Source organism: Camelus dromedarius, chromosome 10, assembly GCF_036321535.1.
Source record: "Camelus dromedarius isolate mCamDro1 chromosome 10, mCamDro1.pat, whole genome shotgun sequence".
NCBI lineage: Eukaryota > Metazoa > Chordata > Mammalia > Artiodactyla > Camelidae > Camelus > Camelus dromedarius.
Genome location: NC_087445.1, coordinates 32,722,621 through 32,748,783, shown reverse-complemented (window position 1 = coordinate 32,748,783; position 26,163 = coordinate 32,722,621). Strand labels below are relative to the sequence as shown.

Here is a 26,163-nt window from a genome sequence, read left to right as displayed (position 1 = left end):
GTTGTTATTTAAATGGGGTTTCTCTATCATTATATCCGTTAACTGGTTATTATTTCTCAATCTGAAGACTAGCAGTTTCACTTTCCTTATGTTAATTTTATATTTTACTACTTTACTGAGTTCTTTTTATTATGTGAAAAAGTTTTATCATTATTTCCCTATGATTTTCCAGGTACATGATCATATTACCTGCAAATGGAAACAATTTTACTTCTTCTTTTCCAATTCTTATCCCTCTAACTGCTTTGGCCATTACTTTCAGGACAAGGTTGAACAGCAGTGGAGATGGCAGACATATTTTCCTTAATATTGGTGGAAGTGCCTCTAGTGTTTTCCCATAATGTAAGATGCTGAAGAACTTAAGGATGAGTTACATTTTTTTTTTTTTACTACAGTTGAAATTTGTCCAAAGATTCTTTCGCATCTCTGGAGATATTTATATGATCTTTTTTCTCTTTAGATCTGTACTGCAGTGTATTGTTTTACTCAATTTGCTAATTGTGAGTCAAACTTGCACTCCTGGAATAAATGATACTTAATCATTGTCTATCCGTTTTTTTATTGTGGTGTTGGATTCTGTTGGCTAATGTTTATTAAGTAATTTTGTATTACTATTCATAAGTGTATTGGTAATAATTTTCTAATTATAATGTCATTAGCTTACTTACTTCTTAAAAAGAATTTCAGTATTCTCAAATAAATTACAGAGCAATCAATCTCTGTGGTCTTTGACAGTTTAGAAAAAGTCCCCTGTGGAACCACTGGGTTCTGGTGCTTCCTTATGCAGTAGTTTCCTTATGACCTGCTCTATTTCTTCGATGAAAATTTGTCTGTTTAAACATCTCAGTGTTAATTTTTTACAATATTGTCCATTTCCATATAGGTTTTCAAATTTATTTGCACAGATGTTGGCAAAATTGTCTCTAATGATTTTTTTAAAATTCTTCTGTTTTAATGATTATTTCCTCCTTGCCAAGTCTTATTTTGCCTTCTCATTAGCTTAGTTAGTGGTTTATATATTTTGCTAATTTTTTCAAAAACCGTGATTTTGACTTATCAACTATATCTACCCTTGTTTATTTTATTATTTTCCTTTTTCATTCTTTTGCTTTTGTTTGTTTACATTTTCTAGCTTTTTGAGTTTGCAATTTAATTTTCATTTTTTTCATTTTCATTGATAAAAGTGTTTAAGACTGTAAATTTTCCTCTAATCACTACTTTAACATAAAAAAAAGTCATAATCTATCTTCATTGTCATTTTTAATTTGGTGTTGGAAATACAATTACATTCATTAAAATTTCATCATCAGTCCTTTTGCTGAAACTCATCACTTTATGTCTTAGTGGGATTCTAACAGATTCTCAAGAAGGCTCCTGGTTACACATTCTTGAGCTCCTGCATATTTTAAAAAAAAAAACATGACAATGCTGTTCTATTGTTGATGCACTTTGTTTGCTGTTTTTCAACAACAAATACTATGTTTTTTTTTGAATGTCTAAAGCCAGCCTAGTACCTTTGTAAGATATTTTATCTTTTTGCTATGAAACTGAGAATTTTTTTTTTTTTACAAAAGCTTAATAAAGTCTGTTTTACTTAGGTTTCAGAGTTAGTTGCTATGGGCCAGTATTCCCTAGTATCTAGTAAGCCCTTTTAATATGTAGATTCTGACCTTTTAATTTATAGGAAATAGGATTTTTAAAATTATAGTTTTAATATTAATTACTTCATTGTTTTGTATATTTATTTACAGGGAATCCAATTATACCTAATTGGATCCTCTTTATCTACATTTCAAGTACTTTCTCTCTTCTTTTCTTTTTTAATCTCACTTTTCATCCTGTTGGTATTTTCCTGATTTTCTTTAAAGCTCTTATTAAGTTTTCACTTGTCTCTTATTCCTTAGAGAATTTTTTAAATTTTCTTCATTTCTTATATGATTTTGACTATTTCTTCTATATTTTTCCCCATTTTAATCAACCCTTATTTTAGTCTTTTTTATTTTGTATCCATTTCTATAATTAGTTTTTTAAATTTCTGCTAAAATTGTTTGTTTTTCAAATCTTCAAATGTTTGAGAAAATTTCGTATCATTTCATTTAGTGGATATAATTTTCATCAGTTGATTTAACTTGCTTCTCATTTCCTGCTATATTTTTATGGTAGGTATATATAAATGAAGACTATTTTTGTCTCTGCATTTCTGTGTACAGGTGGTTTCGAGTGGTTTAAGAGATGCCTACTTGAAGAGTGCATTCTTCCATCAAGGTAGTAAAATGTGGTAGATTTACTGGATGGCTTTAAAAAAATTAATAAGGCTGTAGTGGTAGAGCAGTTAGTTCTTTGCTTATTTTCTTTTGTCTTGTGGAATCATAAATGTGCTTCCTTTTATCTCCCTGCAATGTGTGGTTTTCAAAGGGTGCCCATCCATTTTAAACTACTTTTCTTCTCCTATAGAGTTACCTTCCAAAAACTGCCTCTTGACACACTATTTACAGTTTAGGTTTTTTTTCCTATTGTCAATGTCCTGATCTACAAGATCACTCTTTTCCTTTATTTTTTTCAGAATGGTCACTCTTATAGTGGACTTTCTCTTCATGGTGATAGTTTTAGATAAGCATCAGGCCTGCTACAAATTCTTCCTTCTCTATTTTATGCCACTTCTCAGAGACTGCCCTTGTAATTCATAAAGCTTACAGCAGGAGGATGAAAGTTGAATCACTGAGATTCCATGTTTAATTCTGCAGTTGCTGGTACTCTGAAGTTAGGACAATGTCTGTCTTCTTGTTAAGCTGTGAGCATGAGTTTTATTTCTTCTTGTTGTTATTTTTGTTTGGGGGAAAGATTTGTTGGGAGATTAAGATTTACACTATCACCATTACCTCAACTACCTCAAATTAAATGGTATAATAATATTGTACCACCACATAAAACACTTCAGTCAGCTATGAGAGCTCTAGTTTGCCACCCCTGTCATGATACATACCCCCAAAACATGTTTACTAATTCTCTAGCAAATTATTGGTGTATACTGTCATGCCCAAGATAACACAGGAAGACTGGGCATCTCAGAATCACATTTGAGGGTCTGTCCAAAAAGATGGATTCCCCCAAGTAGTTAACAAGCTGAAAGTGAAAAAGGAAAGACAAAAAGAAAAAGCAAAAAGGCTGGGGAGCAGTTACATGAAATATAACTATCCAGTAAGAGACTTTTGCTGTGTAGGATATTTGGTAATCACTCTCTGGGACTATTATAAAAAGATGGACATGGGTTTGTGGTTCTTTCTAGCCTTCGTTACTTCACCCCTCATGCTTTAGTTCCTCTGTGTTATGTGTTTCTTTTCTTTTGCTCTGTTACTTCTGTGTTATTGGTTATCTTTAACAGTAATTTCGTTCCACAAATTTAAGGGCTGGTGGTTTCCATAAATAATCAGGAGGACCAAGTCAAGAAGTTTAGGAGCAAAAATGTACCTCTTCTTAAGTTCAGGGACTCTGCGTCTGTCAACTACTGACAAAAGCTTATGTGTCTGTTATGTTAAATTATCAAGAGTAAAAACTGTACAAAATAATTGGTTATTTTTTTATTAACGATAAGGTAGTATAATGGTACATGCACAGAAAGTGCTTAGTAAGTAATTATAAATAAGCAAATAACTATCAGAAATAATGAGGAGAGAGTGGTCAAGATGGCAGAGTAGAAAGACTCTGAGCTCATCCCACCCCCAACAAGCATATCAAAATCACAACTATCTACAGAACAACCATTGATGAAAAAGACTTGAACCAAACAGAAAAAAGAGATCTTCTACAACTACTACAAATAAGGAGATAAAGAAGGAACCACAATGAGACGGGTAGGAGGGGCAGGCTTGCAGTATAATCAAATCCTACACTCCCAGGAGGGCGACCCACAAACTGGAGAATAATTATACTGCAGAGGTTCTCCCACAGGAGTGAGAGTTCTGAGCCTCATGTCCAGCTCCCCAGCCTGGAGATCCTGAACTGGGAACACAATTCCCCAGAGCATTGGGCTTTGAAGGCCAGCAAGGCTTAATTTCAGGAGCCCCACAGGACTCAAGAGAAACTAAAGACTTCACTTAAAGGTGCACACAAAATCTCATGTGCACTGGGATCTACAACCAAAGCAGTAATTTGATAAAAGCCTGGGTCAGACCTACCTGCTGGTCTTGGAGAGTATCCTGGAGAGGGGGCTGGGTGTACAGCTGCAGCTCACCCTGGGGACGCATGAAGACACTAGTGGCAGCCGATTTGGCAACATCAACTGTGTGAACACTGATGTTGGTGGCTGCCATCTTGGCTCACTGGCACCAAGATCTGTCCCCATCCAACAGCCTATAGTCCCCAGTGCTGGGACGCAACAGGCCAAACAGCTAACTGGATAGAACACAGCCCCATCCATCAGCAGACAGGCTGCCTAAAGATTTCCTGAGCCCACAGCTGTCTCTATTAATGCCCCTAGACATGGTCCTGCCCACCAGAGCGCCAAGACTCAACTCCACCCACCAGTGGGCAGTCACCAATCCTTTCTCCAGGAAGCCTGCAACAGCCTCTAGACCAGCCTCACCCACCAGAGAGTAGACACCAGATGCAAGAATGCTAAGATCTCACAGCTTGCAGACCTGGCCTGCCTAAAGCAGTCCAGCCCCTACCCTAGGATCAGCTGGGCCCTGGCTCTGACCACTAGCAGGCCAACACAAACTTCAGGACATCCCAGCTGTGTCAGGAACTGCCTTCCTCGCCACCTCCTGCCACCAACAATCTGAAACAAGCTCTGGGATCCTTAGGCCTCACAGCCAGACTCCAGGAAATGGCTCTGCTGGCCAGTAGTCCGGCACTAACCCCAGGATCTGGCTTCACCTGCCAGAGGGTAGGCAACCTCTCAAGAGTCTTCTGGACTTTTGACTCCACTGACCAGTGAACCAGCACTAGCCTGTGGTTCTGCAGCCAGCCGCCTCCTGGCCAAGCTCCACTAAACAGCACCCAACAGCATCTGCACAAGACAGAGCCTGGCAACCAACCAGGCTAGGGGCCAACCAAGTCTACCAGACCGCCCATATCGTAGGCTCACCACAACAGAAGGGCCCACACAGCCCTCTGGGGGACCCCTAGATAATAAAACCGGGCTGACAAGAGGGGACTATACTGCTGGGATGCATAGGACATCTCCTACAGGAGGCCACTTCTCCAAGGTCAAGAAACATAACAGACCTATCACATATATAAAACACAAATAGAAATTAGACACAATGAGGTGGCAGAGGAACACAATCCAGAGGAAGGAACAAGACAAAACCCTAGAAGAACTAAGGGAAGCAGAGATAGGCAATCTACCCTAGAAAGAATTCAGAGTTCACAGTATTGATCATAAAGATGATTAAAGAACTCTGGAGAAGAATAGATGCACAGAGAAAGAAGTTAGAAGTTTTTAATGAAGAGTTAGAAAATATAAAGAAAACCAGAGATGAAGAATATAATAACTGAAATGAAAAATACACTGTAAGAAACCAATAGTAGAATAAATGATACAGAGGAATGGATCAGTGAGCTGGAAGACAGAGAAGTAGCAATTACTGCCACTCAAGAAAAAAGAATAAAAAGCAATGAGGATGGTTTAAGAGACTACTGGGACAATATTAAGCATACTAATATTTGCATTATAGAGGTCCTAGAAGAAGAGAGAAAGGGCCTGAGAAAATTTTTGAAGAGAGAAATAGCTGAAAACTTCCCTAACCTGGGAAAGGAAACAGTCACCCAAATCCAGAAAATGCAAAGAGTTCCAAACAGGATTAACCCAAAGAGGAATATGCTAAAACACACTGTAATTAAAATGACAAAAACTAAAGATAAAGAGAGAATATTAGAAGAAGCAAGGGAAAAGCAACAAATAACATACAAGGGAACTCCCATAAGAGTATCAGCTGATTTTTCAGCAGAAACTCTGCAGGCTAGAAGGAAGAGGCATAATATATTTAAAGTGATGAAAGGGATGATGTATTTAAATTGATGAAAGAATAAGGCACCCATTCAGATTTGATGGAGAGATCAAAAGCTTTACAGACAAGTAAAAGCTAAAAGAGCCTGGCACCATCAAAACAGCTTTACAACAAATAGTAAAGGAACTTCTCTAAGCAAAAAAGAAAAGGCCACAACTAGAAACAAGAAAATTATGAAATGAAAAAGTTCACCTATAAAGGCAAACATACAGTAAAGATAGGAAATCATCCAAACACAAAACAAGTAGGGAACTTAAAAAACAAAAGTAGTAAAATCATGTATACCAATAATAAGCACTTAAAGGATACATAAAGCAATTATATGTAAAATATCAAAGACAGTCATCGTGATGGGAGGAGGGTACTAATGCAGGGTTTTTTAAATGCATTTGAAATGGAAAGATCAGCAACTTAAAACAATCATATTCATATATATATACATATATATAAAATACATACAAAGAGAGAGCAAGCGAAATGGAGAAAGACTGCTGTATAAAAACCTCATGGTAACTGTGAAACAAAAATCTGTAATAGATATGCACACACATATACACAAAAAAGGAATCTACACATAACCCTAAAGGTAGTCATCAAATCAGAAGAGAATAAAAGAAGAAACAGGGAAACAAACACCTACAAAACAAATCCAAAACAATGAACAAAATGTCAGTAAGAGTACATATTGAAAACGTAGGCAAAACATTCTTTGACATAAATCATAGCTATGTTCTCCTAGGTCAGTTGCCCAAGGCAACAGAAACAAAAGCAAAAATAAATAAATGGGACCTAACTAAACTTATAAGCTTTTGCATGGCAAAGGATACCATAAACAAAATGAAAAGAACTTACGGAAAGAGAGAAATATTTCCAAACAATGCAACTGACAAGGGTTTAACTTCCAGAATACACAAACAGCTCATACAACTCAATAACAAAAAAAAAAAAAAAAACAACAACAAAGAAACCAATCAAAAAATGTGCAGAAGACCTAAACAGATATTTCTCTAATGAAGACATACAGATGGCCAATAGGCACAAGAAAAGATGCTCAGTATCACTAATTATCAGAGAAATTCAAATAAAAACTATAAGGTATCACCTAGTCAGAATGACCATCATTAAAAAGTCCATGAATGATAAATGCTGGAGAAGGTGTAGGAAAAAGAGAACCCTCATACACTGTTGATGGGAGTGTAAATTGGTGCAGCCACTGTGGAAAACAGTATGGAAATTCCTCAAAAAACTGAAAAATAGACTTACCATATGATCCAGCAATCCTAAGGGCATATAGCCAGAGGAAATTCTAACTGGAGTTACATTTAAATACATGCATCCAAATGTTCATAGCAGCACTACTGACAATAGCCTAGACGTGGAAGCAACCTAAATGTTCACTGACAGATGACTGGATAAAGAAGATCCAGTCACACACACACACACACACACACACACACACACACACACACACACACTGGAATACTACTGAGCCATAAAAAATAATACCAGAGAAAGATATATATCACATGATATTATTTATATGCTGAATCAAAAAAATGGCACAAATAAACTTATTTACAAAACAGAAAGACACATAGAAAAGAAACATGTGGTTACCAAAGGGGAAAGGCAGAGGGATAAATCAGGAGTTTGGGATTTTCAGATACTAACAACTATTTATAAAATAGATAAACAAGGTTCTATTGTTTAGCACTGAGAACTATATTCAAAATTTTGTAATAACCTATAACAAAGAATATGAAAAATAATATATGTGTATATATAACTGAATCATTAGGCTGCACACCAGAAAGTAACACAATGTTGTAAATCAACTATGTTTCAATTAAAAAACAAAGAACACACCTATTGATTATTACCTTAAATGTAAGCAGACTAAATGCTCCAATCAAAAGACACAGACTGCATGAATGGATGCAAAAACAAGACTCATGTATATGCAGCCTATAAGAGACTCACTTCAGATCTAGAGAAACATACAAACTGAAAGTAAGGGGATGGAGAATGGTATTCCACAAAAATGGAAATCAAAAAAAAAAAAAAAAAAGCCAGGGTAATAATACTTATATCAGACAAAATACACCTTAAAATTAAGACTGTTATAAGAGTAACCACATAATACTCAGAAGATCCATCCAAGGAAAAGATACAACAACTATAAACATATATGCACACACAGGTGCAACTAAGTGTATAAAGTAAATATTAACAGATACAAAAGGAGAAATTGCCAGTAGGGACTTTAACATCCCACTAGAAATCAACATGAAAACTGCAAAAAGCACAAACATGTGAAGGCTAAATGATATGCTAATAAACAATCAATGGGTTACTGAAAAAATCAAAAAGGATATAAAAAAAAAACAAAACCTAGAGGCAAATCAAAACAAAAACATGATGATCTAAAACCTACAGGACGCAACAAAAGCAGTTCTAAGAGAAGTTTACAGTGATACAAACTAACCTCAGGAAACAAGAAAAAATCTCAAATAAACAACCTAATCTTACTCCTACAGGAACTAGAGAAAGAAGAAAAAACAAAACCCAAAGTTAGCAGAAGGGAAGAAATCATGAGGATTGGAGAAGAAATAAATGAAAGAGACTAAAAAAATAGAAAAGATCAATGAAACTAAAAGCTGGTTCTTTGAAAAAATAAGCAGAATTGATAAATCTTTACCCAGACTCATCAAGAGAGAGAGGGCCCAAATCAATACAATCAGAAGTGAAAAAGAAGTTACAATCAACATCACAGAAATACAAAGGATCAAAAGAGACTATTATGAGCAACTATATGCCAATAAAATGGACAACCTAGAAGAAATGGACAACGTCTTAAATGGGTATAATCTCCCAAGACTGAACAAAAAGAAATAGAAAATATGAACTGACCCAATTACCAATAATGAAATTGAATCAGTAATTTTAAAACTCCCAAAAAACAAGTGCAGGACCAGATGGCTTCACAGGTGAATTCTACCAAACATTTTAGAGAAGAGTTAACACCTATCCTTCAGATATTATTCTGAAAGTTTGTAGAGGAAGGAATACTTCCAAACTAATTCTATGAGGCCATTACCACCCTAATACCAAAACCAGACAAAGATATCACCCAAAAAAAAGAAAATTACAGGCCAGTATCACTGATGAACATAGATGCAAAAAGCCTCAACAAAATACTAGCAAACTGAATCCAACAATACATTAAAAGGATCATACACCATGATCAAGTGGGATTTATCCCAGGGATGCAACGATTTTTCAGTGTCTGCGAATCAATCAATATAATACAACACAGTCACAAACTGAAGAATAAAAAACATACGATGATTTTAAGAAAGAGTTTTTGATAAAATTCAACATCCCCTTATGAAAGAAACTCTCCAGAACGTGGGCATAGAGGTAACATACCTCAACATAATAAAGGCCATATATGACAAACCCACAGCTAACATTGTTCTCAGTGGTGAAAAGCTGAAAGCATTTCCTCTAAGATCAAAAACAAGACAAGAATGCCCACTCACCACTTTTATTCAACATAGTTTTGGAAGTCCTAGTCACAGCAGTCAGAGAAGAAAAACAAATAAAAGGAACCCAAATTGGAAAGGAAAAAGTAAAATGATCACTGTGCAGATGGCACGGTACTATACACAGAAAATCCTAAAGATGCCACTAGAAAACTACTAGAGCTCACCAGTGCATTCGGTAGAGTTGCAGGGCATAACATTAATATACAGAAATCTGCTGCGTTTCTATACACTAACAATGAAATATGAGAAAGAGAAATTACAGAAACAATTCCATTTACCATCACATCAAAAAGAAGAAAACACACAAGGAGGCAAAGGACCTGACTCTGAAAACTATAAGACACTGATGAAAGAAAATGAAGGTGACTCAAACAGATGGAAAGATATATTGTGTTCCTGGACTCAAAGAATCAATATTGTTAAAATGACCATAATACCCAAGGCAATCTATAGATTCAGCACAATCTCTATCAAAATACCAATGGCATTTTCCACAGAACTAGAGCAAATAATTGTAAAATTTGTATAGAAACACAAAAGACCCCAAACGGCCAAACCAATCTTGAGAAAGAAGAATGTAGCTGGAGAAATCAGGCTCCCTGACATTACACTCTACTGCAAAGCTACAGTAATCAAAACAGTATGGTACTGGCACAAAAACAGACACAAAGATCAACAGAACAGGTTAGAAAGCCTAGAAATAAGCCCATGCACTTATGGTCAATTAATCTATGATAAAGCAGGCAAGAATATACAATGGAGAAAAGATAGTCTCTTCAATTAGTGATGCTGGGAAAACTGGACAGCTATATGTAAAAGAATGAAATTAGAACATTCTGTAACACCATATACAAAAATAAACTCAAAATGGGTTAAAGACCTAAATGTAAGACTAGAATCTCTAAAAATCCTGGAGGGAAACGTAGGCAGAACACTCTGACATAAACTGAAGCAGTATTTTTTTGGATCCATCTCCTAAAGGAAATAAAAGCAAAAATAAACAAATGGGTCCTAATTAAACTGTAAAGATTTTACACAGTGAAAGAAATCATTGACAAAATTAAAAGACAATGTACTAAATAGGAGAAAATATTTGGAAATCATGACTGTCAAGTGGTTACTATCCACCATATATAAACAGGTCACACAACCCAACATCAAGAAAAATAACAACCCAATTTTTAAAATGGGCAGAAGAACTGATAGACATTTCTCCAAAGAGGAAATGAAGATGCCAATAGGCATATGAAAAGATGCTCAACATTTCTAGTCATTGGCGAAATGCAAATCAAAACCACAAAAACTATCACCTCACACCTGTCAGAACGGCTATCATTTGGCTATGATCAAAAAGAACACAACAAATGTGCGCAAAGCTGTGGAGAAAAGGAAACTCTCATACATTTTTGGTGGGAATGTAAATTGGTGCAGTCATTGTGGAAAACAGTATGAAAGTTTCTCAAAAAACTAAAAATAGAACTGCCATGCCTGGCAATTCCACTCCTGGGTATGTATCCAAAAGAAACAAAAACATTAATCTGAAAACATATATGCACCCTAAAATTTGAAGCAGCATTATTTACAGTTGTCCATTTATGGAAGGAACCTAAGTGGCCATTATTAGATGAACAGATAAGGAGATGTGGTAGATATACACAATGGAATACTACTCAGCCGTAAAACAGAATGAAATTTTGCCTTTTGCAGCAACATGGATGGACTTGCAGGGCATTATGCTAAATGAAACAAGTCAGACAGAGAAAAACAAATACTATATGATGTTACTTATATGTGGAATTTAAGAATACAACAAACTAGTGAATATAACAAAAAAGAAGCAGACTCACAGATAATGAACAAACTAATGGTTACCAGTTGGTGGAGGTAATATGAGGGTGGCGAGTGCAAGGTACAAACTACTGGGTGTAATAGGCTCAAGGATGTATTGTGCAACATGGAAAACATAGTCAATATTTTGTAATAAGTGTAAATGGAAAAATCACCTTTAAAAATGGCATAAATTAACAAATTTTTTAAGAAATAATGAAAATGACCATGTCATTTCATAATCTTGCTACTTGCTAATGACAGAATATGTTGCTTTGCAAAAGGTTTATTTAAAGGCTACTCTTCTGCTTCAAACCATATGAAATCCCTATTTCTTGGGATCTAAGCTCCAATGGAGATAAGTGTCTTCTCTAGCTTTCTAAGGAACTTTATCTGTTAGAAATTTCAGGACCTTTTTGCAACGTGGGTATTATCCACAGGTTGCAAATATGTTTGGCCCCATGTGAACTGAGCTAACTAAAAGCACAGAAAGAATTTAAGAAAGAATCATGGAAAAAAGAATGGGAAAACCTGGCGGACACTAAATGATGCTTTGTTGAAGTATATAAGCAAATTAGCCCAACTGCTTCCCTTCACTTATTATATTATTATTATTATTTTAAATTTCAGGCACATGTTCTGATTAAGAAGAACATGCTCCAAGTGGAACAAAATTAACTAATAAAAGCAAGAATAAAGTCGATTAAATTACTAGAAAGCTTACAGAAAAATTAGCTCACTGTAACAATGTCTGAGTAAAGATGATATGGATTCTACGTTGATGTTTTCCAAGGAAAAATTATACTTTGTGTCCCAGAAGCTGCATAACTATACCCACTAGAACCAGGCCTTGCTGTACATCTTCCTAGAGATACAGAAATGATTAAGACACAATCTCTGACCTCAGGACGCTGAACATGAAGGTCCCCATCAGAATATGGAAAAACGCAGAGAACGCAGTATTCCTAAGTGCTTCAAGAGCAGTATTATCATTCTCCCTGGAATGGCAAGGAACCAGATGCTTTATGAAAAGAAAGTATTCTTCTTGTAAATGAAAATCACAACTATTTTTGGGAGTGAAGAGGTACGAATCATATAAACCAGCTAAGAGAACTCATTCTAAATGCTCTCTAAGGAGATCGTGGGACACTGGACTGAACTGGACACTGGGGTACTGGGCTTCAGCCCCGGCTCGTTCCTTTACCAGTGAGGTTCGCCGGCAGGTTTCTTCCACCTCTCTGAACCACAGTCTCTGCTAATGCTACTGTTATTCTAGAGGTTAGAAAATTAATATTCATTACCTATAGCTGACATGTTCTCTGCTTTCTGATGTGATGTTCCTAAAAATCTAAGGAAACAGAATTCATATCCTGAAGGATTCATCTGTCATCTGTGTGTGGAAATAGTATTTAAAAACTTACTTTTCTGAGGGAGAAAAAGTATGAAATCAGAAATGAGCCTCCTTGTAAGGAAAAAAAAAGACTTTACCCAAAGGAAATTCATGAAGCAATCACACAGACCTTTAGCTTTCCAAGCACAGAGAAGCATTATGAGGACCAAGATTCTAGCCCCGATGGCTGGAATTAACATTGCACCGTCAGCAATGTTACTTCCTCCGAATTTCTTAGGCCAGTTCCTGAGCTGTGCCTCAGTCCTTTTCCAAGCATAGCAGGGTACCTCACATTAATTTGCAATATTTACAAATACCTTGGGATCTGCGGTGCCATTAGCCAGACTTGGTTAGGCTGACATCAATGCACAAAATTCAAATTCACTTTCCTCTTCCCTGTTCCAGATCACGGATTTTCATTAATCTTTGATTTTCTGATACCCAAGATCCAAGGTGTAGGTATTCTCTCAAGCCTACCCAGAATTTATCTCCATGTTTTTTAAAATATAAATTCTAAACCCATGACTGGGTAAATGTCAAAGTTGGTGAAATGTATTTTAGATAATGATTTAAAGCCAAAAACATCGCTAGTACAGAAAAGAGCAATCTCCCCAGAGTGTACCAGTTGTTTATTCCCTAAGATGCAATAAACCCACAATGAGCACTCTTAGCTTCCTTTCTTGTCTACCATCCTTCCTTCCATCCTTTGTTCCCTCCTTCTCCTTTCCCATCTTGTACAACTTCTTTGTTTCACTCTATAAAACTTCACTCTAACTTCTAGTATTTGAAACAGCAGCTCATTCTGTCTCCCCTGTGAGTGACTTAATAAAAATGCTTCAGTGTCTGAACTGAAACACAAGACAAATTTTATCTTCAATATATCTCTTCCTTGCATCCCTGCAAAGAAGAAAAGCTGGCTAAGCCCTCCAGACAAAGAAATGAACTCATGATGAAGTAAAGCTGACTAAAAATTAAATAGAAGTTACCACAAAGGATCTGTCTTAATCATAAATAGAGGCCACTGCCATCCAGCTATCCAAAGCAAAGCAAAGGACCTAGAAGCCAAAAAGCACAGTGGAGCTGATTTTCTGTTCCATTGATCAGTGCAGCTCTGTTGAGAGATTTCGTATACTTTGAGATACGTGCTTTAGTTCTGCAATATAGCTACAAAATCCCTGAGAGTTTCATGGCAGGGCTGTATGGGTAACTAATTTAAAAAAGGATTCTTCACCTTGTGTTTAGCAATTTGTGTTAGAAGCACATATATATTTTCTTCAAACAGGCTCACAGAAAGTCCAGCAGAGACAGAGATGCTGATGCTTTCTGAATACTAGTACTAGGATATATGCTCGGTAAAAGCAGTGACTTTGCTTTGTTCATTCCTTGGGGCAGGCAGACTCTAAAATGGCCCTCAATGATCTCTGCCTCTCAGTATTCATGCCACTATGGAATCCTCTCCCCTCGGGTGTGGACTGGCCTAGTAACTAACCAACAGACTACGACAAAGTCACGGGTGTCACCTCCACGATTAGGTTACATGAGACTGAGACTTTCATCTTGCTATCAGGCTCCTCCCTCTCTTGCTGGCCATGATGACACAAGTTGCAATGCTGGGCAGTCCATATACCAAGGAACTGGAGGAGGCCTCTTACAAACAGGCTGCAAGGGAGCAAGTTCCTCCGTGAACAGCTGTTGATGAACTGAATAGCCAACACCCACAAGAGTGGGATTAGAAGAGGACCCCTCCCTCGCCAAACCTTTACACGAAACCTCAGCACAAGCAGAGTCTTCATTACAGCTCTGGGAGACCCTCAGCAGGGGACCCAGCTAAGCCATGCCCAGATTTCTGACCCTAGAAATAGTAAGACAGTCAATGTGTGCTGTTTTAAGCCAGTGAGTTGGTGGTTAGTTGTTACTCAAAATAGGTAACTAATACACTGCTGTATGCCCAGTGCCTGTAACAGTGCCTGGCTCATAGTGAAGTGTGCAGTAAATATGAACTGCATGAACCAATAAATGAAATTAATTCCATCACTGACATGGCGGCATTATTAAGTAAAGTCCATAACGTATTCATCACAGTGCTGCTGTGTACAATACAACTAGGTGAATAAACTTAATTTTCTACAAGTATTTTCACAAACACAATTTTCTAAAATATAGTAAGTAAATACAATTTCCCATAACACACGTTAAATAAGCTTTTCAGTGGTAGTCAGAAGAGCCTCAAGGCTGACTTATATTTTCCAGGAAATACCAATAAACTTTCTACAGTTAAAAACAAAACATTATGAGAACTTTATCCCCTTCTTAGCCAACAGGCTGACCAGGAACTCAATTTCATGACGACTAAATTCAGAAAATGTGTAGCAATAATCCAGCTAGTCCTTTCACCTGACCTGGCTGGTGTTCTTTCTCCTTTATGCCTTCATGGTTCCTAACTGGAAAATGTGCTTCAACCTCCTCACCTTCTCAAAAGCATTTGGGTCCACCTCTTCTCTTCTTCTCTAGTTTCTCATTAAACACTCTGGTGATTTGCAGCCTGTGATTCCAACTTCAATTTTAACCAAGGGTAAACTTTTTTTTTTTTTTAATTTCTCATTACAAGTTGTGATAACTGCTATGGAAGCAAGAGGTCTGAGATCAATGACAGTGATGCAGTAGGAACACTGGGTCCTTAGCATGGTGAGAAACATAACTTCCCAACTTTGAACTAACGGATGAGAAGGACTCCAATATACAAAGGGCTGAATGGGGGTTCTGAGTGTGAAGGATAACTACACACAATGAATCTGTTAGAATCTCAAAATATCTATTTCCTCAAACAGTCCTCCAGGAAGTCCCAGACAGATGAAGAATCCTGATGCTTTCTGAATTGTACTAGAATGTAAGCTCCACAGAAGTGCCAATTTTTTTTTAACAACTACTTGTCAAATATCTTTGCATTATTTCTATTTGATAATTTTGACTCCGTGTACTTTGAAAATTAATAGAAGTCATTTTGAATTTCTTTTATTATTCTGCTTATTTTCCCCATTACTTTATGAGGTAAAAATGATCTCGGCTTCCAGAAGAGAAAACAAAGCTTCAGACAAGTTTCATGAAGCCAGTAAATGAGGGATTCTGATCTGATAGATGCAACCACCTCACCAACCTCATCATAACACAGAGGTTAAGATGGTGAGAAGCAATCAACAAAAGAAGGTCACACAATTTTATTCAGATGGCTGGCCAGGAGTTAGGAAACCTCATTTCTGTCTAAAATATGCCGAGAACAGTACTACCAGCCCCTCTATCCTTGCTCGAGTTTCTACGCTCACTAAGGAATCCAGCTCCCTCGAAATAACAAGCAAATGTTTCCATGCCTATGGGCAAATCCAACTTTGGGTCTGCAGCTAGAAGCCCAACTTTACCACAAGCTATAGACCGACCCGGTAACTGAACACAAGAGGATGTAGTCAGGTTTGGAGAACAATATACTTGGAACAAAATGGATCAATAAAGTAAGGTCAATATTTTCTACCCTCCAGGTCACTGTGAAGCTAGAGATAGTGTAGTACCTACCATGAAGGAGTAGCTTAGCTGAGTGGAGGTAAATGTCATCATGAGAAAGTGATTTGCAACAATCAACGATCTTTCAGATCTGGAAAAAAGTCCTTATTCTAGAATGTAAAGTCATTCCACTGAGCAAGGGATTTGTCCCCATTAAAACACTAATGCACTGGGAAAACCTAACCCCTTCAGCTTTTACCCACAAGTCTTCAGGGGGAAACTCTGGCAAGACGAAGTATGGGAAAGACTCCCAGGCACTGGGGATTTATAAGGGACGAAAATCCTGGAAGGAAGAGGAGGATCCTGAAGACAGAATGCACCCTATACCTGGGCTGCAATGGGCCAGGGCTGAGAGTGCACGTCATCTGTGTCCAAAGGAGGGGGAATCAGGTAGGGAGGGAGTTTCATCACCAGGATAGTTCTAATCTGGTACATTTTTATAAGCCTCATCTTTTAAAGTAAGTCTGTTTCAAATACCGAGTCTCAATACAAAGCACAAATATGTCGTCAGTGATATTTCCTTTTTTTGGCTTCAATAACCTTTGTTTTGAATAATAACTCTGAAAGTTAGGGCAACTTTGCTATCTACCGTTTATTTACAAGATCCCTATGCCTCTTTTCTCTCCCTAGTGGCATTGACGATAAGTATTAATCAGTGGATTGCCTGTCTTTGAACTAGTTTATTCATTGGTACTGAACACAGACCATAACTAAGTAAGACTATTGAAAACGGGGGAAGAAAGATCTTAAAGGCTCTTTATTTGGCCAGGAAAACAAGTCTTTTCATCTATTTTCACTTCTGGTGTCTTCAGACCTCAGATACACAAGGGCCTTGAATGATTTTCCATTTGTCATCCATTCGAGGCACGGTTACTGCCTGACAGAGGAAGGAAATGCTTTCCCTTCACTGGTATACATCCCATAATGCTGGAACACAAAACCAGGTCTAGCTGAAAGCCTTCATTTCGTTGCATTAAATATCTTCTTGGGAAAGCTATAATGAAATCATGAAAGCATTGCTTTTGGTAAAATAACAATGAAAGAAAGGAGTTACTTGGCAGGATTCTGACTGTATTTCACATTTTAAAACAACTCCTCAGTGCAACAATACTGAAACAGTTACTGGGATTAAATGGTAGCAAGGTTGGATCTGACTGTGAATATAAAGAATAATCTACTGTTTTGGGGGGAATTTCCTGAATTTGTGATTGCTGTGGGGTGGGCAGGGGAGGGAATTCTGCATTTTTCCTCCCTTGTGTGTCCATGTGAAGAGAGTTCTACTAGCATGCAAGAAGTCTATTCTTCATTGCCACAGAACTTGGGGTACAAGAGTGGGGGTTGTAGGCATTTGCTGCCAAGGAGCCAGGGGTGCTAACCAATCTGCAATGTCTCTCACAATGAAGAATGTTCCCAGTACAAAAGGTATTTGTACCTCATTGAGAAATGCTGGGCCCCAGTAACAATTCTAGCCTCTCTCTCCACCCCCACCCTGTCTCTCCCAGGGTTCTCTGATTTATGTATGCCTTTGGAAGAACAGGACTCTGACAACTTCACCCCCCTCCCTGCTTGCTTCCTCATCTGCTGCCTGCAGAGAAGGTTATCTTCTGGGATGTTCACCCAAAGTGATAGGCCTTCAAGGTTTTGGGGTAAGCTCAATTTATGAATTTATAAGGAGAAAGACCATTGTGATACACATCAAAACGCATGCTCTCCATCATTTTTTTCAGTAATTGTGATTAAGAAAGCTTTTATTACAGCTGCTCCAAAACCTCATTAGTGAGTATGAGTGTACGTGTGTGTGTGTGTGTATGTGTATTACATCCTACATGACCCAACTGGTCTAACTGGTAGTTCTAAAACATTATCTCCAAATTCTTTAATACTCTTTCCATAAAAAGGTGGGGTCTACATTCTCTTCTCTTGAATCTGGGCAGGCTTGTAACTGCTTTGACCAGCAGACAATGACATTGGTGATGTTGGCTGATTTCCGTATGTGGGTCACAAAAAGGAATTCAGCTTCTGCTCTGTTTGCCGAAAAACTCCCACTCGGAACCAGAAATCTCCCTGGAAGAGGTCCCCAGTGTGAAGAAACAATGCAGGAGGAAGACACACCACATATGGAGGCTCCCTACTGACAATCTCAGTGCTAGAGTTCAAGTCCAAAGACCATCATTTGGCAGAATTCTTTCTTGCTCAGAGAAGATCAGTCTTTGTTCTATTAAGGCCTTCAACTGATTGGATGAGGCCCACCCACATTCTGGAGAGCAGTCTTCTTTACTCCAAGTCACTGATTCAAATGTTAATCTCACCCCAAAACACCCTCACAGAAACACCCAGAATGTTTACCCAAATATCCAGGCACATGGCCCACACAAATTAACACACAAATCACACTAGCTCCGATGCCAGCCCAGGTGAATGAAGCCTTCTTGGATCCCCCAGACCAGACTGGTCACCAGCTGAGTGTCAAGGAATAACCTCAGTCCATGCCACAAGGAGCAGAATAATCACCCAGCCATGCTCTTCCTGGTTCTTAACCCACAGAGTCCAGGACATTATGAAATAGTTATTTTAAGTCACTGAGGTACTTGTTATGCTCCAATCATAACTGGCACGATAACTTTAACTCACATTACTTCCCCTCTCCCATAGCAAGCATTAGCTACCCAGGCCATCACAAATACAACGGCTCCTCTAGCTCCAGGGCCCTCTACCTGCCATCTTCCCCATCTGAAATATTGTTCCTCCGCTCTTTGCTTAGTCAGCTCCTCTGTCCTTTCTGCCTCAGATCAAATATTAATTCCTGAGAGGACTTCCCTGACCACACTCTTTAAATTAGACTTCCCTTCAATGTCTATTTTTTTCATTCTGTTCATTTTCCTCAAAACATGTATCTCAGTCTGAAATCACCTTGCTGCGTCTTTGGCTACTGTCTTCCCCCAATTAAAATATTTGCTCCATAAAGACAAGACTTTATGCACCCCATTTACTGCCCACACAGTGATAAGCACAGAACATGTGCTCAGTGAATCTTTCTGGTATGAAAAGTAGTGAATGCTTATGTCACACACAGGTGACTGACTTCTAGATTCTGTCTCTAGGCCTCAATTTACTAACTCTTTTATCACAGAATCTGAAAGAGGAGGATGAATCCTCCCATGTGATACAAAGGATATTTTTCTCTGTCACTTCTTCTCTTTTTTCCCTCCTCTACCACTAGGGAACCAAAAAACGTAGCATTCTTTTACAATCCCTCAAAGACAAAAACCACTGCATTTTTACACTTGATTATCTATGTGGCTTATTTATATATTTTCTGAACTCTTCCAGATGAGTGAAAAGACAACTCTAAAATGAGAAAGAGAAGAAATGTTCTCTCTTTTTTCCTGGACATCCACTCTACTTTTAGCCTTTGCACAATACAGTCTCAGCCCATAATGTCTCCTCCAGTCCCCCAGCACGGGGCTTACAGAGAACCTGGAGAAAGGGGTGGAGAAAGCAGCAGCCTCTCCCGTTTATGCTTCCCTTCCATTTTCCAGTTCTTCCATACACGTGAGGAATGAAAACAATATATATTTTTCCCCTCACCTGAACTCAATCTGGACCCACAGGCCCTTTCTACATACAGCCACCCTCCACACCCAGCAGCACCCACCCCAACCCTCTATACTCACCAATTCCCTTGTATTAAATATGTCTTTTCATTTTGTATTCTGGTGCTTTGACATTTGGGGCCTTGCTGATGCTAGAGAGACTGCCCCTCCCAGAGTAAGTCAATTCCTAGAGATAGTGAACAACTTACCTAGAAGTACGCTTTTCAAATATAAGCCAATCAATCTAGAGCCCACATCCCAACCACCTCCTTTACTGGGCTCTCACACTATGGGCCACTATCTATTGCCCTAATCGCCCCAGGGCCAGATACCAGACCACTAGAAAGAGTCTCTATGTCCCAGAGCCTTCTGAAATTATTGCAACCAGCCAATCAAGGTCACCTGTTCCTTCCTACCAAAATCACGGGGAAGGCTCTTGCCCACAGTTCCCCCGTCTCCCTCTGCCTCCTGACCGACCCCAGTGCTTCTCCGCGTGCTCCCATCCCCACGACGGTGTGCTGTGCCCCTCCCCTTGGGAAATGAGTAACAAACTGTCTTTCCAGCAGCAACTGTCTCCTGATCCATTGACCTTACCTTACCTGCAATTGTCCATTAACACATTATATTTTAAAACATCCCACTAGACTGTAAGTGAAGCCAGTGCCTTAGTCATTTGGGAGACAACTCAGTCTACACTCTCAGTGCTCAGTATTTTAACTCTCATTTTAGCAAGATTCAAAAATGCTTGCATTAAATCACTGATCCTCTTAAGAAACATTTATTGATGCTTTGTGTGCACATCAATATTGAGGTATTGTGGAAGGCTCTGGAGATATGAGTACGAATTAAGCATGCTCTCAGGCTGGCTCCTGGTAAAACAGGGACTTGAAAAACATGCAAGAAAAGAAGGAATGAGTGACTGTCTTCCTAGAGTTCACAAGCTAGAGCACATTACTGGCTGGATCCCCTGGTGTGTTTCCTTCTTAAAATCATTGTCAATTTTGGAGGATTAAAAGTAGAATAAACTGACTTGTCTTGTTCTGTTCCATTCTTTACATGACAAGCTTCTGAGATTGAGAATCTGAAAGACTATTCAATTTTTCCAAGTTATTACCAGATTTAATAAGCCTTCTTTGGAACATCTTCACAAAAATACAGCCTAACTATTCCTCAGAACAGCCTGAGGAAACTGTTGTTTTGGGGACAGAACATAAATATAATATACTCAATAACAATGAGCACTTACTGAGTTCTTAATATATGACAGACATTATGCCAAGCATGGGGTATGCATTTATTTAATTCTTGTAGCATTTCTATTATCATCCTTATTTTATAAATGAGGAAACTGAAGCTTAAATAGGGTGAATGAGTTGCTAAGAGTACCACAGCTATAAAAGGTAATGCCAGGATTTGAATCCAGGCAGTATCACTCCAGAGTCTACTTGTTTAACAACTAATTCTAGACAGGAGCTAAGAAACTATATAATTTTCTAAAATTGTATTGATTAGGCCCATTCTTAAAGTCTATTTAAGAATTTGGACCAATCTTTATCCCAGGAGAAATTCTACCCATTCAAAATGTTGCTACTTCGTGTACAATATTTGAGTACACCAGAATCTCTCTTCAAATAGTTCATTAGAATTTTAAGCTTGCTTTGCCTGGCCACCATCCATAGAGGTCTAGTTGGTTATACAGTAAAATGAGCTACTTAAAAACAAACAAACTCCAGAATTGTTCTCCAAAAACTCTACATAAAACAGTAGCAAGTTTCAGTAACTGCATTCATATATAGAATGCATTTTAGGACTCAAGCTGTTATGAGTGAGTTCTCTTTCTTGTTAGTGAATCTTTCTCAAGGAACGTAGTCAGCATCTTGTAAAAACGATTGCCTGCCTTAGCTTTCATTATTCTACTTCTAATAGTCTGGTTTAATGTACACCAGAGAGGTCATCTCCCGACCTGACTTGCTGCACTGAGGGAAAGGTATTCCTCTCTGTAAGACACTTATATCCTCACAGGCCAGGCACTGGATGTGCTCTGGGGAGTCTACAACTTCAGTCACCTTGGACTTCTAATATTTCTTAAGGCCCATTTGCAGGAAAGAAATTCACAGGACACCCCAAGTACCATGTACATTTCAAATCTGCTCCTTTGTTTCCCTATGTGTATGATTACAGATTAAACAAAATTACCAAAATAGGCAAGTGAAATTTTTCTGGCACCTTAAGTTTCAAAATTCCTAATAGAAACACTGAAAGCTTCTTTTTCCTCTCCCTCATCCAAAAGAGAATCAATGAGTTGCTGAGTAACGCTTTTGATCTCTTGCCAAACTTGACGCTTCCTAAGACACTAGTCAAATAACATTTACTACTTCTTTTTTAAAGATCCAAGTCTCCCCATGCCAGCCTAGAGTAAAGGGAGAAGATACATCCCGAAGGGTTTCTTTCATTCCACAACAAGCATTTCCTGAGTGCCTACTATGTGCCTGGATCTGCTCTAAGGCCTTCAAGATAAAGCAGTGAACCGACATCCTACAGTACTTGCCAGTTATTTGAAATTCTCACTGGAACCAAATGACAGCGCAGAACACTTTAAACTCTATTCAGAATCTTGTAACTTTGGATCAGACGAAACCCCAGGAGTCTGAAGACTTTCAGCTGCCTCAGGCTCTGTTCCCTACACTCAATGGACCAGGGTACTTAACAGGAGTTGCAGGGAAGCCATGTGACCCCCTCTTATTTATATGCAAAGTTTGGTGCACATTTTCCGGGGCCAGGTTCTATAGTTTACCTCGGTTCTCAAAAAGGTCCGGGATCCTACAAAGATTAGAAGCATTCCCTTAATATACCCATGATTCCGTTCAAGGAACCCAAGGGGCTGCACTTGCACGTCCTTGCCAAAGGTCACTTTTTGAAACCAAAAGTAATGCCAAGTAGACGCCACACTGGCCGCCACTGCTGCACACCCGGCTCAGTCCTTCCCGCACTTTAGAACTTGACCTCCATAAAGCTTCAGACTGGAAAGTGGCCCACTGCCTCGGAAAGGGAGCGAGTAACCCGCGGGCCGGGAAGGAAGGAGATGCGCGTTCCCGTCCTGCTCTGCTCCTGAATAGGATCGCGGTAAGCAAATCACGCGCCTCACTTTTGACATCTGCAAGTAGTACCCAACACTAGTTCTCAGCACCTGTCCGCCTGGAGCGCCAAAGTTCTCTGCGCGCAAAAAAGGGGGCACAATTCGACCCACCTGGGCCTTTTCGGCACCGGCGAGGTAGCCCCGCACTCCCCCTCAGCTAGCTGTCGGGGCTGCACATCTACCCAGAACTACCGGGAGCGCACCCCGCGCCCCATCCCCGCTTCCTGAGCGCACGCGGCCCCCACTCTATCCCCCACCCCCCCAACTCCCGCGCGCGCGCGCGCGCCAGAAGCCGCCACTTCGGAGCGGGACTCGCGTGCGTGGGTCGCGCTAGTACTTCACCGTCAGTCACCGTCGCGTCCGCCTCGTCCCCTGCCGGGTGCACCTCCAGCCGCAGAGACTTCGGGTCGGGGAGCGAGAGCGGCCCTGCGGCGAAGAGCTGCTCCTCGGTGACGAAGCGCAGTTGCACACGGTAGTGCCGGCGCGCCGGGACCCGGGAGAGAGCCGGGGCCGCGGCCATGGTGCGAGCGCCTCCGCCCCACGCCGCTCCGCGCGCCGAGAACCTGCCGCGGGAAGGGGAGGGGCTTGGAAGCGCTAGCACCTTCCTCACCTCCGCCGCAAGTTCGCCTTTCCAGCTGGGAGGCGCCCGCTGGCTGGAGCTGCGCTCGCCGTCCTGCACATCACATCCCCTCACTCCACCGGGTGCCCGGCAGCCGCTGGCTCATGGCGACCCCCGGCACATGGGGCTGCGTGCGGTAGATGCGCAGGAGGGCGCAGCGCACAAGTTTTGCTAGCGCGTGAGGCACCTGGAGGCAATTGGGGTTTGGAGGCAGAAGGGTGACACCTGCTGTTCGCTGACACCGCGCGGCGGGCGTGGGCGTCAGTTTGGAACAGGCCTTGGCCCGGAATTCTCTGAGATGGGCACTGGCTCTCTGATAGTTTCTGGGGCTACTGGCGCCCACGTGTGAGCGGCCATCCCAAGTACTGAGCTCTTATTGACAGGGTCCCGACATCAGCAGCCAGGCAGTGGGGAAGCCCAGGAACACTCCACCGACTGGCTTGTCCCCAAATGACATTCATCTTGCATCACCTAACTCGGAATTGAAAACTTACTTGCTGCTGCATTGTGAATCATATTGCTAGACGTGGACTGCGGGGGCCAGGGAGTCTCATCCCCAAGTTGACGCCTGGCTCCAGCTCCCTCACCTGCCCAGCTGGCTCCAAGGCATCAAAGGATAGAGGGTCAAAACCAAATCACACGCTGTCTTCTTTGCGCAGAAATTGGCCTTCTGCTGCAGAGGGTTAAGAAAAAGAAGCAGTCCTTCTTTTGAAGAGAGTCCCCCGCAGTTGTAGACTCGGGTGCCGTAAGGGGAAATTTTCTTCAAATTCTGAACCAGCTTATGTGTCCTCAGTCTGTGACCTCCTGACAGAATGTGCTGCAGGCAGGAAGCAAGGATTGTAAATCCATTTCAATTCCATAAGACAATGTCCTTAACCAAGCAGGCTGACTTTACAAGAATGCGCTTCCCTAGAGGTTCTGGGGTCTGTAACTTCAGAATCTCCAACTGTACTGTCAAACCCAGCCAGGCTTTCTGAAATCCCAGGTCGCATTTTTCTCCCCACCCCATCCCACCTCCCATGTAGCCCTAGTTCCTGATGAGGCCTCTCTGGCTCCCCCCCTTATTCCCTCCCAAGGCTTTCTCTTCCCTGCTTCTCTGTCTCTATCATCCAAGTACCCTGCTCTTCCTTCTTATCTCATTCTCACATCTACTGCCTCATGGCTTTGATTTGTGCCGGGAAGCCCCCGATAATCAGAAATTCTTTAGAGTCAGGGCTGTGGAAGGGGTTTCTGGTGTGAAGACCCAGGAACACCTGCATTCTTCCCCACTCTTACTGCATTATTCTGCCTCTTTGCTTCCAGCCACCTCAAAGCATTTTCCTGCCTTCCTCATTTCTTTTTACCTTCTCAGGCCCTAACTTGATGGCACTAAGTATTTTTGTGCTACCTGAGACCTTCCTGGGTCCTCTTTATCCTCCTGTCAAAAAAGCTTGTTCAGCTTTCACATGCTGTCAGCTGTAAAATTGGAAAGTAAGTCCTGGGAGAGAAGACTAATTTATACTAAAATGTGAATGATGGATGAAAATGACTCATAAAGCACCTCTAAAAGGGCAACATAATGACCTTAGTAGAATTCTCACCACTCTCTCAAGAAACCTGGAGTCCTGTTACTTAAAACAAACAAACAAACGTAAAACACAATGGTAGTCTTTCCCCCACATTAATGCAGGGGGCAAAAATCCAACTTAGGCTTATCAGAGAAAAAAGTCCAAACAGTCACCACAAAGCTGGGAAGTCTAAGCTTTGATCATGACTAGACTTAGGGACTCCATTAAGGTTGACCAGATGGTCTTGTCTCCATCTTACAGAGAGGCTTCAGTCATATGCTGGGAGCTGTCACTGATTTACAACCCTTTAGCGAAGGCAAGGTCTCTTCTCTAACTCCAAATCAGGTTGAGTCATTTAAAAATGACTGATTTGCTGTGATAGGTCTACCCAACTTGGGAGTTAAGACTAGGGAGACTGGAAAGCTTACCAAATTTGCATCACCTGAAGGACAAATGAACCAGATAACCAAAGGGAGGAGATAGCTGGAATGACAATCCATGGTAATTATGTCATCTAGAGAAATAAAAATGCCATATGACATCATTTATATGAAGAATCTAAAAAATAATAATAATAAGGATATAAGTGAACTAATTATTTTGATTTCTTCAATATGTGTCAGCACATTTGACTGTCTTTTATGATTGGATTACAGTATTCTGTTGATTCTTATTTTGTAGTTGGCTTTATTCCTTTGATAACTATGTAAGTTTAAAAAGCTAAAGATCTAATCTGTTCTTAGAAACAATAATTAGTACATATGTAAACTGAAAAAAATGTGCAGTATACTGTATACGTATTTACATGCAATATAGTATGTATGTGCAGTCAAACTGTAATAATTCTACATAATAAAACTGAAAAAGGAAAAAAATATATATTGGATATAGTTCCTTGTGCTATACAGTAGCACCTTGTTGTTTATCTCTTTATATATCT

The 26,163-nt window shown here is 39.8% G+C and overlaps 1 protein-coding gene across 2 annotated transcripts in view; it reads right to left on the bottom strand.

Moving 5' to 3' along the window:
• Nucleotides 1–23,600, bottom strand: part of LOC105100277 (histone-arginine methyltransferase CARM1) — a 242,656-nt gene extending 219,056 nt beyond the window's left edge. For both annotated transcript variants that reach the window (XM_031449785.2, XM_031449786.2), the window contains exon 1: nt 23,400–23,600. In XM_031449785.2, the coding sequence (XP_031305645.1) occupies nt 23,400–23,577 (178 nt within the window). In that variant the 5' untranslated portion in view covers nt 23,578–23,600. The remainder of the gene's footprint in view (nt 1–23,399) is intronic.
• Between the last annotated feature and the right edge of the window lie 2,563 nt (nt 23,601–26,163).